Here is a 14484-nt window from a genome sequence, read left to right as displayed (position 1 = left end):
GAAGTCTGGGTAAGTCTGTCTGGAGATCTGTCAGAAGTCTCTGGGTAAGTCTGTCTGGAGGTCTGTCAGAAGTCTCTGGGTAAGTCTGTCTAGAGGTCTGTCAGAAGTCTCTGGGTAAGTCTGTCTGGAGGTCTGTCAGAAGTCTGGGTAAGTCTGTCTGGAGGTCTGTCAGAAGTCTCTGGGTAAGTCTGTCTGGAGGTCTGTCAGAAGTCTGGGTAAGTCTGTCTAGAGGTCTGTGAGAAGTCTCTGGGTAAGTCTTTCTAGAGGTCTGTGAGAAGTCTCTGGGTAAGTCTGTCTGGAGGTCTGTCAGAAGTCTCTGGGTAAGTCTGTCTGGAGGTCTGTCAGAAGTCTCTGGGTAAGTCTGTCTGGAGGTCTGTCAGAAGTCTGGGTAAGTCTGTCTAGAGGTCTGTCAGAAGTCTCTGGGTAAGGCTGTCTGGAGGTCTGTCAGAAGTCTCTGGGTAAGTCTGTCTAGAGGTCTGTCAGAAGTCTCTGGGTAAGTCTGTCTGAAGGTCTGTCAGAAGTCTCTCACTGGGTAGGCCTATACTTATACATTGAGTTTTCAATGTTTGATATGTGCATTAGATAGTTGAATTTGAAAGTATTCATGTACCAGTATGACACCTTCCAAGTCTACCTACGTTGTACATCGGTAGCTTGATGATGTGTACTAAACTTGTATTGTTTTCAACCCTTGGTTGTGTGTGTGATTGTGTGACTGGCAGGTACTTGGAAAAGAAGCGTCTGCTGTTCCCTCGGTTCTTCTTTGTGTCTGACCCGGCCCTGCTGGAGATTCTGGGCCAAGCCTCGGACTCCCACACCATCCAGGCCCACTTGCTCAACGTCTTTGACAACATCAAATGTGTCCGCTTCCATGACAAGGTACAGTAACGCACAGACAGACATATTCTTTTTTTCTACAATTATCACGGTCAGGCCTCCTAATGTAGTAGTATCTGCCCTTCTGCAATAGTAACTACCCTAGATTCAGCAACATCAATAGTATCTGCCCTTCTGTCTCCACAGATGTACGACAGGATCCTGGCCATCTCATCCAGGGAGGGGGAGACGGTAGAGCTGGATCGGCCGGTGACGGCTGAGGGTAATGTGGAGGTCTGGCTCAACGCCCTGCTGAAGGAATCCCAGAGGTCTCTTCACCTGGTCATCAGACTGGCTGTCCTGGCCATCCAGGACTCAGGCTTCCTGCTCATTGAGTTCCTGGACTCTTTCCCTGCTCAGGTGGGGAGACATGGGATACATCCTAAATGGAACCCTATTACATACAGTAGTTCACTACTTTTAACCCAGGCCCTGTTCACTCTATAGGGAATAGGCTGCAATTTGTGACACAGTCCTGGTCTTGGGGTCATCATTCATTCTCTTTTATAATGGGATAGTAAAGATTACCTTAACCTTGACCTTGGAGCAATGGTCTCGCAGTTAGACTTTCCCACGCCTATGTTTCATTACTCAATACCTAATCAGGGATTCCTGCTTTTCTGCATTATCCTCCATTAATGTATAACTGAAACTGATCTATACCCTAGCTAAATTCCAAACATTCCTGATTTTATACATTGTCCTGATTACATCCCTGATTGATATGAAGACATCTAAGCCAGGAAAGGTAACTTTCATTCTCTCGTTGATGTCCTATCATGATGTCCTCTCTTCCTCACTCCATCAACCAGGTTGGTCTGCTGGGAGTCCAGATGATCTGGACCAGAGACTCAGAGGAGGCCCTGACCAACGCCCGCTACGACCGTAAGATCATGCCCAAGACCAACCAGTTCTTCCTGGAGCTTCTCAACACCCTGATAGACATGACCACTAAAGACCTGGCCTCAGTGGAGCGGGCCAAGTATGAGACACTCATAACCATCCATGTACACCAGAGGGACATCTTTGATGACCTGGTGAGTGGACTGGAATCACAAACTGACTCGGTGGCTAAAATAGTACTTCAACCCCAGAGGTCCCTTTCAGTGTATAAACTGAAGGTACTAATTGAAACTTTTGGCAAACTGTGCCACCAAAGTTTTTCTGATTAGGGTGAGGTAGTCCCCTGTAGCTCAGTTGGTAGAGCATGGCGCTTGTAACGCCATGGTTGTGGGTTCGTTTCCCACGGGGGGGCAGTATGAAAATGTATGCACTCACTAACTGTAAGTCGCTCTGGATAAGAGCGTCTGCTAAATGACTAAAATGTAGGTAGAGTCTGAGAATATCAATTTGAGTTTCCCCTGTTATTCAAATCAAATTTGACAAGTCATTTGGGGTTTTAGGAATTTCATAGGCTTTTGCAATCCTTTGTTTACAGAATGGTTTCTCTTTCCCCCTCCTCTCCCCTCAGTGTCGGCTGCATATCAAAAGCCCTACAGACTTTGAGTGGATGAAGCAGTGTCGTTTCTACTTCAATGAGGACTCTGACAAGATGATCATCAACATCACTGACGTCGGCCTTATCTATCAGAATGAGTTCCTGGGCTGCACTGACAGACTGGTTATCACCCCTCTGACTGACAGGTAGGGACTAACTAGTCATCACCTCTCTGACTGACAGGTAGGGACTAACTAGTCATCACCTCTCTGACTGACAGGTAGGGACTAACTAGTCATCACCTCTCTGACTGACAGGTAGGGACTAACTAGTCATCACCTCTCTGACTGACAGGTAGGGACTAACTAATCACCTCTTTGACTGACAGGTAGGGACTAACTAGTCATCACCTCTCTGACTGACAGGTAGGGACTAACTAGACATCACCTCTCTGACTGACAGGTAGTGACTAACTAGTCATCACCTCTCTGACTGACAGGTAGGGACTAACTAGTCATCACCTCTCTGACTGACAGGTAGGGACTAACTAGACATCACCTCTCTGACTGACAGGTAGGGACTAACTAGTCATCACCTCTCTGACTGACAGGTAGGGACTAACTAATCACCTCTCTGACTGACAGGTAGGGACTAACTAGTCATCACCTCTCTGACTGACAGGTAGGGACTAACTAATCACCTCTCTGACTGACAGGTAGGGACTAACTAATCACCTCTCTGACTGACAGGTAGGGACTAACTAATCACCTCTCTGACTGACAGGTAGGGACTAACTAATCACCTCTCTGACTGACAGGTAGGGACTAACTAGTCATCACCTCTCTGACTGACAGGTAGGGACTAACTAGTCATCACCTCTCTGACTGACAGGTAGGGACTAACTAGACATCACCTCTCTGACTGACAGGTAGGGACTAACTAATCACCTCTCTGACTGACAGGTAGGGACTAACTAATCACCTCTCTGACTGACAGGTAGGGACTAACTAATCACCTCTCTGACTGACAGGTAGGGACTAACTAATCACCTCTCTGACTGACAGGTAGGGACTAACTAATCACCTCTCTGACTGACAGGTAGGGACTAACTAGATCACCTCTCTGACTGACAGGTAGGGACTAACTAGTCATCACCTCTCTGACTGACAGGTAGGGACTAACTAATCACCTCTCTGACTGACAGGTAGGGACTAACTAATCACCTCTCTGACTGACAGGTAGGGACTAACTAATCACCTCTCTGACTGACAGGTAGGGACTAACTAGTCATCACCTCTCTGACTGACAGGTAGGGACTAACTAATCCCTCTCTTGACTGACAGGTAGGGACTAACTAATCCCCTCTCTGACTGACAGGTAGGGACTAACTAATCACCTCTCTGACTGACAGGTAGGGACTAACTAATCACCTCTCTGACTGACAGGTAGGGACTAACTAATCACCTCTCTGACTGACAGGTAGGGACTAACTAATCACCTCTCTGACTGACAGGTAGGGACTAACTAATCACCTCTCTGACTGACAGGTAGGGACTAACTAATCCCCTCTCTGACTGACAGGTAGGGACTAGGAAGTGGCTCCACCACCACTCTAATAGCTTAACCAGTTATCATGCATTTTGGGCTAAAAGGGCAACTTGCACTAAAAATATAGAGGTTTTTGTGGCAAACTATTGCTAGGAGACACTAGAGTGCAGTGTTGGACACACATTTCAGTAACCAGTCTGCCAATACCACACTGGCCCAGGCTCTGGGAATGAGTATGGGAGGAGCTCCGGCCGGCCCTGCAGGAACAGGGAAGACTGAGACCACTAAAGACATGGGCCGCTGCCTGGGGAAGTACGTGGTGGTCTTCAACTGCTCTGACCAGATGGACTTCAGAGGACTGGGGAGGATCTTTAAAGGTAGGAGCTTCTACTCATATTGCCTGGTCCTACATTTCTGCTGTCTTGCCAACTCCTGTGTTATTTGCATGGCAATGACCATAGGAGTTGGATATCCAGTACAAACAAAACGTATGTGATTATAGGCTATATATAAGATCTCACTCATATTACTGTGAAGAGAATGATGATATCAACCTGAACCCAATGAAGAGTGTAATGTTGTGTGTCTTTGTGTTGATTTGCAGGTCAGGCTCTTGGGGTTGTTTTGAATGAGGAGTTTAATGTTGTGAAGAGTGATGTGTAATATTGTGTGTAATGTTGTGTTGATTGGCAGGCCTAGCCCAGTCGGGCTCGTGGGGCTGTTTTGATGAGTTCAACCGTATCGACCTATCAGTGCTCTCCGTGGCAGCCCAGCAGATCGCCATTGTGCTTACCTGCAAGAAGGAGCGCCGCAAGAACTTCATCTTCACCGACGGAGACAACGTGGAAATGAATCCCGAATTCGGCATCTTCCTGACTATGGTTATTATTATTAGCAGTCTATAAACTACTCACTGTAGAAACCCCTTCACAAACACTTTGTCAAGTAGAGCTTAATTTAAAGTACTTCTGAAAGGAATAGTGAATTCTTGTCTCAAAGAAGATGAACTGAAACTAGTCCGAATCAGACAAGGTTTATTATTTGAGGATGTTAATCATAGACTTTGTTTTGCATTTTCATAACATTAGTAATCTACACTATGTTCATGCCAGGTCATCATTGTAAATAATAATTTATTCTTAACAGACTCACCTAGTTAAATAAAGGTTTGATTAATAAATGTTTTTGCCCCCATCAGAACCCGGGCTACGCAGGTCGTCAGGAGCTTCCAGAGAACCTGAAGATCAACTTCCGCTCGGTGGCCATGATGGTCCCAGACCGTCAGATAATCATCCGGGTCAAGCTGGCCAGGAAGTTCTTCATAGACAACATAGAGCTGGCCAGGAAGTTCTTCATAGACAACATAGAGCTGGCCAGCTGTGGCTTCATAGACAACATAGAGCTGGCCAGGAAGTTCTTCATAGACAACATAGAGCTGGCCAGGAAGTTCTTCATAGACAACATAGAGCTGGCCAGGAAGTTCTTCATAGACAACATAGAGCTGGCCAGGAAGTTCTTCATAGACAACATAGAGCTGGCCAGCTGTGGCTTCATAGACAACATAGAGCTGGCCAGCTGTGGCTTCATAGACAACATAGAGCTGGCCAGCTGTGGCTTCATAGACAACATAGAGCTGGCCAGCTGTGGCTTCATAGACAACATAGAGCTGGCCAGGAAGTTCTTCATAAACAACATAGAGCTGGCCAGCTGTGGCTTCATAGACAACATAGAGCTGGCCAGGAAGTTCTTCATAGACAACATAGAGCTGGCCAGCTGTGGCTTCATAGACAACATAGAGCTGGCCAGGAAGTTCTTCATAGACAACATAGAGCTGGCCAGGAAGTTCTTCATAGACAACATAGAGCTGGCCAGGAAGTTCTTCATAGACAACATAGAGCTGGCCAGGAAGTTCTTCACCCTCTACAAACTGTGCGAGGAGCAGCTGTCCAAGCAGGTCAGCTATGAAATGAAATGGAACTGCTGTAGATATTTTAATGACAGCTGAACATGCAAAGCTATACTTTTTAGTAAAAACTCAAGTCAATTGAAATGTTATTTAAATTGTCATCACAGTCTCAAATCACTTTAGAGGGAATTAATATACTACCTGTCAGGTGGATGGATTATCTTGGCAAATGAGAAATGCTTACTAACAGGGATGTAAACAAATTTGTGCACAAATTTGAGAGAAAGACGCTTTTGTTTGCATATGAAAAATGTCTGGGATCTTTTATTTCATGAAACATGGAACCAACACTTTTCATGTTGCGTTTATATTTTTGTTCAGTATAAAAACAACAAAACTGTCCATGTATGTGTTGATTATGATCTTTGTGTAGTTCATAGTTCTATTTCCGTACATTCTATGTTGGGTTCACTCTCTGTTTATAAGGTGCATTACGACTTTGGACTCCGAAACATTTTGTCAGTTCTGCGTACACTGGGGGCGGTGAAACGAGCGAACCCCAACGACACAGAATCTACCATCGTCATGAGGGTTCTCAGAGATATTAACCTGTCCAAGCTGGTGAGTAGACATACAGGACATTCTCCTCGAAATCAACTGCAATTCTCCTCGAAATCAACTGCCATTTTAGAAAAGCCATTTTTTTAAAGCAGCATTAAGTGTTACAAATTGTTATTTTTTCATATATTATTCTGTAATATATGAGTAATGATTTCATCTTCAGTGAGGTGCAATACAACACAAGTGGTAGCATGGTTAACTTCATTGACACTATATGTCACTGTCACTATATGTGTTGACAGATAGATGAAGATGAGCCGTTGTTCCTCAGCCTGATAGAGGACCTCTTCCCTGGGATCCAGCTGGATAAAGCAGGCTACCCAGAGCTGGAGACAGCTATCGACAAACAGGTGAGAGGACATTTTATATAACATAAAATAATCCCTTTACATTTAGTTAGAAAATTGTCCATGTCACTCTGAAGTCTGTCTGCATGTAGTTTCTCACAACCCTCCTCCTCACACTGCTTCTCTTCTCCCCCGTCCTCACCACCCATCTCTTCTCCCCCGTCCTCACCACCCATCTCTTCTCCCCCGTCCTCACCACCCATCTCTTCTCCCCCGTCCTCACCACCCATCTCTTCTCCCCCGTCCTCACCACCCATCTCTTCTCCTTTCCCCTACAGTACATTTGACATTTTAGTCATTTAGCAGACGCTCTTATCCAGGGCAATTACATGAGCAATTAGGGTTAAGTGCCTTGCTCAAGGGCACATCGACAGATTTTTCACCTAGTCAGCTCAGGGATTCGAACCAGCAACCTTTTGGTTACTGGACCTTTTGGTTACTGGGTCTTAAGCGCTAGGCTACATGCCGCCCCCACAGTATAATACAGAGTTTAAGGGATTAATCTCATCTTGGTATTAGCCTTAATACCATAGGGCTTTTTAAAGTAGCATAAAACCTTTTTTCGATCTAAATGTGAGCGGTAGGGATTTATTTGTATTAACATGAAGAGTCTCACTCTCTCCCACTGTAGGTGGAGGAGTCTGGTTTCATAACATGAAGAGTTTCTCTTATCCCTATGTGCTCCATACTGTAGGTGGTGGAGGCAGGTCTGATCAGCCACCCTCCATGGAAGCTGAAGGTGATTCAGCTGTTTGAGACCCAGAGGGTCCGCCATGGCATGATGGCCCTGGGGCCCAGCGGAGCAGGAAAAACCACCTGCATTCACACCCTGATGAGAGCCATGACAGGTGAGAAATGTCCCCATCAAAACACTTGACTTATTTCACCTTATTTACTACCTCATGGCAGTCATACTAAAGTAAAATGTACAGACGTTTACATGCACTAAAAAGCTGTGTTAAGTTAATTTGTATGTGTTTGCACCCACAGACTGCGGCCAGCCACACAGAGAGATGCGTATGAACCCCAAAGCGATCACCGCCCCTCAGATGTTTGGCCGTCTAGATGTAGCTACCAATGACTGGACCGACGGCATCTTCTCTACCCTGTGGAGGAAGACCCTGAGAGCCAAGAAAGGTGAGCCGGATACCTCCTCTTATTTCTTATTGTTATAGATCTTGTGTGTTTTTGTTCTACCTTGTTATTTTTAGTATTACATTGTTATTGATTACTGCATTGTTGGGGTTAGAGTTGGCAAAAAAGGCTTTTCACTGTACTTGTGCATGTGACTTTCAAACTTGAAACTTGAAAGAAATACCCTGGACTTATACATGCTTTACACATAATTAATTAAAATTAATATGCCATTTAGCAGACGCTTTTATCCAAAGCGACTTACAGTCATGCGTGCATACATTATTTTTTTTTGTGTATGTGTGGTCCCGGGGATCGAACCCACTACCTTAGCGTTACAAGCGCCGTGCTCTACCAGCTGAGCTACAGAGGACCACACATGCAAGGTTACACATGCATTACACATGCTAGAGCATGAACCCATATACAGTACATACCGTACAGTCTCTATGGAATTCATATAGAATAATGGGGCAGACCATTTTCACCCATCTCTATTTCAATGTGTTTTCAATATTCTCATATCTTTCTATTAATTTCCCTGTCTTTTTACAAAAGGTGATGTTCTAATACTTTCCTCTGACCTCCATAGTTGATTTTGATTAGTTTAATAAGCAGACTGGTTCTAATGTTTCTATCCTCTGCAGGGGAGCACATCTGGATAGTACTAGATGGACCAGTAGATGCTATCTGGATAGAGAACCTCAACTCTGTACTGGATGACAACAGGACTCTGACCCTGGCCAATGGAGACAGGATCCCCATGGCCCCCAACTGCAAGATTGTGTTTGAGCCCCACAACATCGACAACGCTTCGCCTGCCACCGTGTCCCGTAACGGAATGGTGTTCATGAGCTCTTCTGTGCTCAACTGGAGCCCCATTCTGGAGGTGGGCAAAGGAACCTTCTCTCACACTTTATCAGTGGATGAAAATGTGTGTGTGTGCATGGGCGTACATTCGTGCATGCTTGTGTGTGTTCTTTGTCTATGTGTGTGTATATTTGTGTGGGTGTATATTTGTGTGTGTATGTATGTGTACATGGGTGTATCTTTGTCTACATGTATACATGTGTGTTTTGTCCCCATGCAGGGCTGGCTGAAGAAGCGTTCCCCTCAGGAGGGAGAGGTGCTGAGAGAGCTGTTCTCCTCTTCCTTCCCAGAGGTCTACCGGTTCAGTGTTCACTGTCTGGAGTACAAGATCGACATGCTGGAGGCCTTCGTCATCATGCAGAGCATCAACATGCTGCAGGGCCTCATCCCCGCCAAGGTAGGCACCTGAAACCTCCATACTCCAACCATGGGGCGGCAGGTAGGGTAAGAGCGTTGTGCCAGTAACCGAAAGGTCGCTGGTTCTAATCCCTGAGCCGACTAGGTGAAAAAATCTGTTGATGTGCCCTTGAGCAAGGCTCCTGTAAGTTGCTCTGTATAAGAGCGTCTGCTAAATGACTAAAATGTAAATATTAAAAACCCTGCAGAAGGGGGATAATATCCTTACATCATTGAGCTCTATGAGTACTGTTGGAGTGAATTGCCCCCATATTCCTCATAGAAACAAATTACAATGTTCTAATGCCTAACTGATTTAATTCATCATGTCATTGTGATTCCTTTAGCACTCTGGTTTTCAATTACTGTTGGACTATAACGCTCTGGACTCTGCATTTATGTGGGGATGGATTTCAATTTCCCTTTACTGTAGGTGACTGATTAATTTGAGCGCCAAGTATGAAGTATAGTAGCTATAAAGATGTAGAAGGGCTTTGGTACAGTATGCTGTGTTGATAGTGACTGTTGTGTTCCAGGAGCAGGGTGGGGAGGTGTCCAGGCAGCATGTGGAGCGTCTCTATGTGTTTGCTCTCATGTGGAGCATCGGAGCTTTACTGGAGCTGGAAGACAGGAGGAAGATGGAGAGCTGGCTCCGTGGCAACGACAACATCCATCTGGACCTCCCAGATATACCATCAGACAGCGAGGACACAATGTTCGACTACCACGTCACTATAGACGGTGAGGGGTAGATGTACAGTAGACAGACTCCACAAACTCACAACACACACTCAGTCCTCTTATAATGGACTGTTATGGAAGAGACACTTAACAAAAATATAAAGGCAACATGTAAAGTGTTGGTCCCATGTTTCATGAGCTGAAATAAAACATCCCAGAAATATTCCATATGCACAAAAAGCTTATTTCTCTCAAATTTTGCGCAAAAATTTGTTTACATCTATGTTAGTGAGCATTTCTCCTTTGCCAAGATAATCCATCAACCTGACAGGTGTGGCATATCAAGAAGCTGATTAAAAAGCATGACCATTACACAGCTCCACCTTGTGCTGTGGACAATAAAAGGCCACTCTAAAATGTGCAGTTTTAGAGTGCCCCCCCCCCTTGTTTTTAAACTGCTGCTACTCGCTGTTTATTATCCATGCATAGTCACTTTACCCCTACCTACATGTACAAATTACCTCGACTAACCTGTACCCACATTGACTCGGTACCGGTACCCCCTATATATAGCCTTGTTATTGTTATTTTATTGTGTTACTTTTTAGTTTATTTAGTAAATATTGTCTTAACACTATTTCTTGAACTGCATTGTTGGTTAAGGGCTTTTAAGTAAGCATTTCATGGTAAGGTCTACACCTGTTGTATTCGGCATATGTGACAAATACAATTTGATTTGATAATTCTTGGAAGCTGAAAATGTCCCAGTTCTTCCATGGCCTGCATACTCACCAGACATGTCACCCATTGAGCATGTTTGGGATGCTCTGAATTGACGTGTACGACAGCGTGTTCCAGTTCCCGCCAATATCCAGCAACTTCTCACAGCCAATGAAGAGGAGTGGGACAACATTCCACAGGCCACAATCAACAGCCTGATCAACTCTATGTGAATGAGATGTGTCACGCTGCATCTGGTCACACCAGATACTGACTGGTTTTCTGATCCAGGTATCTGTGAACAACATACGTATATCTGTGTTCCCAGTCATGTGAAATCGATGGATTAGGGCCTAATGAATATATTTCAATTGACTGATTTCCTTATATGAACTGTAACTCAGTAAAATCTTTGAAATTGTTGCATGTTGCATTTATATTTTTGTTCAGTGTAGATCATAAGATCATATTGATCTTTCACAATGCTCTTGCTCAATTAAAAAGTTGGTGCATTGAAATATAAACATCATGGGCCAATTGCAACCATGGATGCCACCAGATTATCACCATCTGATCTCTTGTTAAACCATTAATATGCGTTAAATTCACCCGCACAGCTGATCTCAATTTGCAAACATTATTGGTCACCTCATTACCATTCCTTATAAGCTGATGTTGGTATTACATTAGTCCTGCTTGCTTTCAAAGGGTTTCAAGATATGTTCACCCTCTGGTGTGTATTATCATCAGAAAAATGTCATTTATCTATTTGACAGTCATTCCGTAGAACTGAACTAAAGTATTTCCAGCTGATGACATCGTGGATGGTGTCCATGATGCTCACATCTATTTGTTTTTCAACGATTTATTATTGTATGTCCTCCTGTGTGTGCAGGTCAGTGGGTCCACTGGAACACGCGGGTAGAGGAGTATGTCTACCCATCAGATCTCACTCCAGAGTACGGATCCATCCTGGTCCCCAACGTGGACAATGTCCGCACTGACTTCCTCATTCAGACCATCGCCAATCAGGGCAAGGTGAGAGTCCAAAAACCTAACCCATCTAACCCTAACCCTTAGTCTAACCCTCATCCAAACCATAGCCAAACAGGGCGAGGTGGGTGTCCGTATTCACAAAGGGTCTCAGAGTATTAGGGCTGATCTAGGATCAAGTCCCCTATGTACAGTGGGGAGAACAATTATTTGATACACTGCCGATTTTGCAGGTTTTCCTACTTACAAAGCAAAAATCTGTACAATACTTCAAATGTGAATTTTGTTCCCTTATTCACTGTCTGTAAAGATGAAACACTTTCTTTCTTTCTCTCCAGCGGACTGTGGAGAGCTATGTGGACAAGCGGATGGGCACCACCTACGGCCCTCCTGCAGGGAAGAAGATGTCCATCTTTGTGGACGACATCAACATGCCAGTCATCAATGATTGGGGAGATCAGGTCGGACTCAAACTCAGCACTCATTAAATCACCATAGCGAAAGACAAAAAAGTGCACATTTTCCCATTTGTTTTCCTGGGAAACCTTACCATATGAAATTGCAATCCGAGAGTGTACAGATTATTCTTCCTTTTTACCTAATTTCCTAATTTGTCTCACCCCGCTTTAGGTCACCAATGAGATAGTCCGCCAGCTGATGGAACAGAACGGGTTGTTCAATCTGGAGAAGCCGGGGGAGTTCACCAATATTGTGGACATCCAGTTCCTGGCAGCGATGATCCACCCAGGGGGAGGCCGCAACGACATCCCCCAGAGACTGAAGAGGCAGTTCTCCATCTTCAACTGCACCCTGCCCTCCAACACATCCATCGACAAGATATTTGGTGGGTTTGGCTCCTTAAAAACTCTGAAATTGAATCTGTGTGTGGAGACTCTATGGTTTAGCTTCTTGATCAGTGTGGGTTTCCCTCTTCCCCTCTAGCATATTTAAAAAATTTAAAAAATGAATACCCTGTCATTTGAGTTACCTGTACTACTTCTCATCCATTTACACTGGGCTTCTTGTCATTTTGACTATATTAGATATCTATATATACATATATAATTACACCATTATATATCTCTCAACAAAAACACTATTTTCTTTCACTTATTTACCTCAATGCTTCGTCCACCTTCACGTGGTCAACCCCTGTTCCCCTCACCTCACTCCTTTCCCTGACCAGGAGTCATCGGGACAGGACACTACTGTGCCAGGCGAGGCTTCACAGAAGAGGTGCGTGGAACTGTGGCCAAGCTGGTGCCGCTGACCCGTCGGCTGTGGCAGATGACCAAGGTCAAGATGCTGCCCACTCCGGCCAAGTTCCACTACATCTTCAACCTCAGAGACTTGTCCAGAGTCTGGCAGGGCATGCTCAACCCAACCGCTGAGGTGGTCGACTCTCTAACTGTGAGTCCATTCAAACTTTCCAGTAACACTTTATTTGGATATTCCATCTGTAGATGCTCTACAGACTATCAGTAACATTTAAACTAACTATCAACTAACCCTAACCTTAACCCTTACCCTAACCCTTATTCTAAACCTAACCCTAGCTGTAACCTTAGAAAACAGTTGCTTATCAACACATAGTTTGTTGATAGTATGACATGCTCTACAGATGGACTATCCGGACTATCCAAATAAAGTGTGACTGAATTTCCTCTTGAAAGACAATAAACATAATCAATCAATCCAATACAACTAGAGGAATAAATATCAAAAGGTTACTCACTGGATCCAAAGGTCTGAATGAACTGAGAAAAATAGCTATGGCTTCTGTCCTAAATTACAGTAAGATTCTAGACATTTAATCAGCAGTTGTTCTGTGAATGTAGACTTAACATTTCCATGAGACAAATTTTGTTTTATTTTGACCCTGTATGCTGTAGGTGTTGCTTCGGCTGTGGAAGCATGAGTGTAAGCGTGTGATCGCGGACCGGTTCACCATGCCAGAAGATGTAGCCTGGTTCGACAGGGCCCTGGACAAGCTAGTAGAGGAGGAGCTAGGAGAGGAAGAGAGGGCTGTGGTCGACTTCGGAGTAGACGGCTACTTTGTTGACTTCCTAAGAGATGCTCCTGAAGCTAGAGGTATAGCCAGAGCACCAGGTACTGTATAGCCCCTTCACATGCATACACTATCTATCGCATGATCCTGCATGAGATAAGTCATTTGCAGTTTTTTTAACCCATATTGTCTATATTAAATATGTGCTGTATTTTTCTACCATGTATTAAGGATTCAAACAGTACATTCTAAGATTGTGTGTTAAGGTTTATTATTATGTTGTATATATTGCAGTTTAAAGCTGAATTTCAGGTTATTATATTAAATTAATATATATATATATATATATACAATAATAAATACAAAATACTTTTTTTATTTAAATTCAAGGTGCTTCAATATTGACAAATCAAGCAAACTAGCTATGTGCTAGCAGAGAGTTGGATCATTTGAATGGGATAATCTGGCATTGACAATGACTACATTTTTCCCACCAGGTGAGGAGCCAGAGGATACAGACTTTGAGATGCCCAAGGTGTATGAGTCCATCGAGTCGCTTAAGAGCCTGATGGACAGGCTCAACATGTTCCTTGGCCAGTACAACGAGAGCATCAGAGGAGCTGGCATGGACATGGTGTTCTTCAGAGATGCTATGATACACCTGGTCAAGGTAGAGGGAAACTGTCATTATGCTCACCTTATAGGTGTTTATGAGCAATTATTACCACCTTTGTCATGAATTATAGTGCATCGTGTTTAGATCATAAGGTATTATAAACATGCTTATATCACATTACAATGAGGGTCTTCATAGAAAGTATTACTAAACATTCCCATTGGAAGCTTTTGAAAGACTTAGCTATTGTCAAGTGTCAATGTGCAGCGGTAGGACGGAGTCAGGCGCAGGACACAGAACTGAGTAAACGACGTACTTTACTCAAAAAAA

General features: G+C 44.1%; 1 protein-coding gene across 1 annotated transcript in view; it reads left to right on the top strand.

The window, feature by feature from the left end:
- Window positions 1–14484, top strand: part of LOC121586238 (dynein axonemal heavy chain 5-like) — a 79955-nt gene that overhangs the window by 44954 nt on the left and 20517 nt on the right. Inside the window, 20 exon segments of the mRNA XM_045226272.1 lie at window positions 723–879; window positions 1024–1236; window positions 1689–1913; window positions 2348–2520; window positions 4052–4239; window positions 4556–4743; window positions 5061–5816; window positions 6255–6389; window positions 6632–6739; window positions 7431–7584; window positions 7727–7873; window positions 8518–8759; window positions 8961–9137; window positions 9673–9877; window positions 11433–11575; window positions 11869–11991; window positions 12161–12374; window positions 12717–12940; window positions 13423–13621; window positions 14036–14208. Of these exon segments, the coding sequence (XP_045082207.1) occupies window positions 723–879; window positions 1024–1236; window positions 1689–1913; window positions 2348–2520; window positions 4052–4239; window positions 4556–4743; window positions 5061–5816; window positions 6255–6389; window positions 6632–6739; window positions 7431–7584; window positions 7727–7873; window positions 8518–8759; window positions 8961–9137; window positions 9673–9877; window positions 11433–11575; window positions 11869–11991; window positions 12161–12374; window positions 12717–12940; window positions 13423–13621; window positions 14036–14208 (4144 nt within the window).

This window comes from Coregonus clupeaformis, chromosome 17 (genome assembly GCF_020615455.1).
Source record: "Coregonus clupeaformis isolate EN_2021a chromosome 17, ASM2061545v1, whole genome shotgun sequence".
Classification (NCBI taxonomy): Eukaryota; Metazoa; Chordata; class Actinopteri; order Salmoniformes; family Salmonidae; genus Coregonus; species Coregonus clupeaformis.
The sequence above is the reverse complement of the archived record's forward strand: the minus strand, read 5'-3'. Positions and strand labels throughout refer to the sequence as shown.